The 3,936-nt window shown below is 37.8% G+C and overlaps 1 protein-coding gene across 1 annotated transcript; it reads left to right on the top strand.

Moving 5' to 3' along the window:
* Window positions 1-683: 683 nt before the first annotated feature.
* Window positions 684-1,613, top strand: LOC103672278 (olfactory receptor 4C45-like). Its single transcript, XM_008700943.2, has one exon. The coding sequence runs from the start codon at window positions 684-686 to the stop codon at window positions 1,611-1,613; it is 930 nt and encodes a 309-aa protein (XP_008699165.2).
* Window positions 1,614-3,936: the final 2,323 nt, after the last annotated feature.

Here is a 3,936-nt window from a genome sequence, read left to right as displayed (position 1 = left end):
CTGCATCCAAAGATGTAAGAAGAGTGAGTGTGTATTAGTCGTGTTGAGTCAGACACAACATCCAGGGCTGTTCAGTGAATGTGCCTCAGAGAACTGCTATAAATAGAGTTCCTTGGCATTCTAAAGGGGAATCACTCCATCTGCAGCTCTGTCTGTGTTATGTGCATTCATTTGACAGAAAGGAATTCTAGCTCAGAGAACACTGCTGGTATAGATATATTAAGGATGACACTTTCCTATCTTATACACATTTGACATTTTAAAGAATATAGTGTTCATATACTTATAAATGTTCATGCCAGTGGGCAAATATAACTTCAAAATAATTGTTACTGATGAAATTTGTCCTAAAAAGAGTGAATGAAAGCCATCTGTAAGGTTTTAGAGCCAGAGTTTGGAAATCAATCATAAGTCAACAGTCATAATATCACCTTGCTTTTCTTCTGGTGTTTGTAGCATACTGTCAATATTCAATTTAGATGAATAAGAGAAATTTAACCTCTATCTATTCTTTTTTATAACTGTCTCCAAAGTGGTAGAGTTCAGTAGAACGTGTGGTTCCATCAAACCCAGATGCAGGACTAAAGTGGTAATGGAAGATTTCAGTGTTGAATTAAAAAGACTACTCAGAATTTCTGTGACCTCTCCAGATGGAACATGTGCTCATAACCCAAGCTGACTCCATGGAAAGGATGAACAACGTAACAGAATTCATTCTGCTGGGCCTGACTCAGAACCCAGAACTGCAGAAATTCTTATCTGCTGTGTTTCTAATCACCTACTTGATCACACTGGCCGGTAACCTGCTCATCTCAGTCACCGTCTTCATCAGCCCAGCCCTGGGTTCTCCCATGTACTTTTTTCTGTCCTACTTGTCCATTATAGATGGTTTCTACTCTTCTTCCATAGCACCCAAAATGATCGTTGACTTGATCTCTGACAAGAACACCATATCCTTCAATGGCTGCATGACACAGCTCTTTGCTGAACATTTCTTTGCTGGAGCTGAGATCATCTTATTAATTGCCATGGCCTATGACCGCTATGTAGCCATCTGTAAGCCCTTGCATTACATGACCATCATGAGCAGACCTGTCTGTGCTTTCTTGGTGGGAATGGCTGTGACTTTAGGCTTTATTCATGGAGGGATCCAGGTTTTGTTCATGGTCCAGTTACCATTCTGTGGCCCCAACGTCATTGACCATTTTATGTGTGACTTAATCTCTCTCCTGGAACTAGCCTGTACAGACACTCACACTTTGGGGCCCCTGATTGCTGCCAACAGTGGGTCACTATGTCTGCTCATTTTTTCTATGCTGCTTGCCTCCTACATTGTTATTCTGCGCTCTCTGAGGGACCGTAGTTCTGAAGGGCGTCGCAAAGCCCTGTCTACCTGTGCTTCTCATATCACTGTTGTCATCTTATTCTTTGTACCTTGTTCATTCCTGTACCTGAGACCCATGACCTCCTTTCCTGCTGACAAAGCTGTGACTGTGTTTTGTACCCTAGTAACTCCTATGTTGAACCCTTTAATCTACACCCTCAGAAATGCAGAAGTGAAAAATGTCATGAAGAAACTCTGGGGGAAAATAATGAAAACTGGTGATAAATGAATCTTGGGATTAGAATATTTACACAAAAATATCTAATGATATTTTAGAGAGATTTATTCCCCCTCTTAGTTGATTAAACTTGGGACAGTCAATTATCCTGTCTGGATCACTTTTCTTCAGCAGCATATATACTGTGGGAAGGGTTAATGTACCCCTTACGGCACAGTAGGCACGGTGCCCAGAGCCCACAATAACTTTAGGATCCTTCAAAATGGTTAATTTCTTTTAAAATAAGAAGAGAAAATGAATATAATCCTAATCCAAATCCAACTTGGAGTATAGTCATCATTATACCAATTCATTCATAAAATATAATCTTTAACTTTTTTTTATGGAGGAGAAGGACTCATGAGGACAAAGCAGGAAGGTGCCACAAAAGTCATGATGTTGCCCTGATTGTGTGTATGAAACAGTTCAGCAGCAATATTTTCAACACTCTACACCTGCACTACAGCTAGAATGAAATTTTATTTTTAAAGAGGAAGAATACTATATATGCAAAAAAATATAGAAATCCAGTGAGTATACTAGAAGTACTTCCACCCAAATAAGTTTTTCTTATTTTCCTAAATTTGAGAGGTTAATAGATATTCCCCCTCCACAGAAATAAAAATATCTTTACTTGTCCACAATCTCAAGAAGAGAACACTTGCACACAAAGGTACAATTTAAAAATTACATCACCACTATTCCCTGTAGTATAAAATTGTCTACAGAAAGAGTTAGAGGCAGAATTGGCTGATGCAAAACAAAAATAATTGATCAAGTCTGTAGAGTTAAGGCAGAAAACATCTGTATGTTAAAGTTGTATTTTAGAGGTGGACAAAGGAAGAGTCTGAACAGCTGGGGCAGGAAATTACCAGTGCCGTAAGAACAAGTCTATGTCACAAAATTGAACAACATTGACCACAGATCTGGATTACAGAAAATAAATCATAACATGTATATAATGAAATTCTAGAAAATTTAGAAATAGATGCTTTGAAGCCAGAGATTAAGAGCTTTGGATCAAATAGGCTTGATTTTTCATCTTGTGTCCTGAACTAATCAGCCTTGTCAATGTAACTATTGAGCTTCATACTATACTGATTTTTTTTTAATCTGTAAAATGGAAATAGCATTGCATACTCTCTTAAATTGTAAGAATTAAATTATTTAGATTGAAAAAAATGAATCAGCTAAAAATTAGTGAAATTGCTCAGACATGGTTACAGCCTTCAGAGATGTCACCAGCACAGAAAGTATACAAGGGACAACAGTTGCTGATAAGAGGAGCCCAAGAATACCACTACTAACCATCATTCACTAACCATGATCTAGGAGGACCAAAAATCTGTGCCAGCCTCACTTTACTTCAAAATAAGTGATAATTGGCATCTGCTTATGAGTAGGGGCAGCATAGTGGTGAGTTACTACTATCTTGGCAAGAATCTAATGGAACTTATGAGCAGATCTATGGACACTAAAAGCTAGCCCACCACCTACTCCCCAGTCTGAGATACAAGTGCCCATAAACATCTCTGTAGTAAGAAATGGGGGAGCTGGTTGGAGCAACAGTGAGATGTCTGAGCAGAACTTATTTCAAAAGCTCTCACTAATGATGGATCCCATTCTGGTCCTCTTGAAGGAGGAGAAGAGAAACTCCAGTGCCAGACACCAACAGGCCTATTTCTGTACAGGGCTTGGGATTCCTGAGGAAGAGCTCAGAAACTTGTCTTCAGAAGGTGATTTCACAACCAGGGATTTGAATATCATGTGATGCTGACATTTCTCATGTTCTCAGGACTTTATATCAGGTTAGATCTCACTCTACCTGAAGGCCTTTTAAAAATAAACATTTTGCCAAAACAAACAAACAGACTCTTAAGTAAGGTAACAGAGTGGTGGTTGCCAGAGGTGCTTGTGGGGAAAAGAGTGAAATAGGTAAAGGGGATTAAAAGGTACAAACTTCATTATAAAATAAATAAGTCAAGAGATTAAAAAGTGTAGCATAAGGAATATAATCAATAATATTGTAATACTGTTTTATGGTGACAGGTGGGTGATTACACTTATCTTGGTGAGCACTGAATAATGAATAGAACTGTTGAATCACTATGTTGTACACCTAAAACTTCACAAATTTTATGTCAATTACACTTCAATAATAATTTCTTTCTTTCTTTCTTTCTTTCTTTCTTTCTTTCTTTCTTTCTTTCTTTCTTTCTTGGTGGTTGTTTTTTTGCATAATTTTTTAAACTTTATTTTATTATTATGTTATGTTAGTCCCCATACAGTACTTCCTTAGTTTTTGAGGTAGTGTTCCATGATCCATTGTTTGCGT

This window comes from Ursus maritimus, unplaced genomic scaffold, assembly GCF_017311325.1.
Source record: "Ursus maritimus isolate PB19 unplaced genomic scaffold, ASM1731132v1 scaffold_23, whole genome shotgun sequence".
NCBI lineage: Eukaryota > Metazoa > Chordata > Mammalia > Carnivora > Ursidae > Ursus > Ursus maritimus.
Note: the sequence above shows the minus strand (reverse complement) of the source record. Positions and strands in the feature narration are given on the sequence as shown.

Excerpts from the sequence above, each read along its gene's own strand:
- LOC103672278 (XM_008700943.2), top strand. The coding sequence starts at position 684 with ATGGAAAGGATGAACAACGTAACAGAATTCATTCTGCTGGGCCTGACT.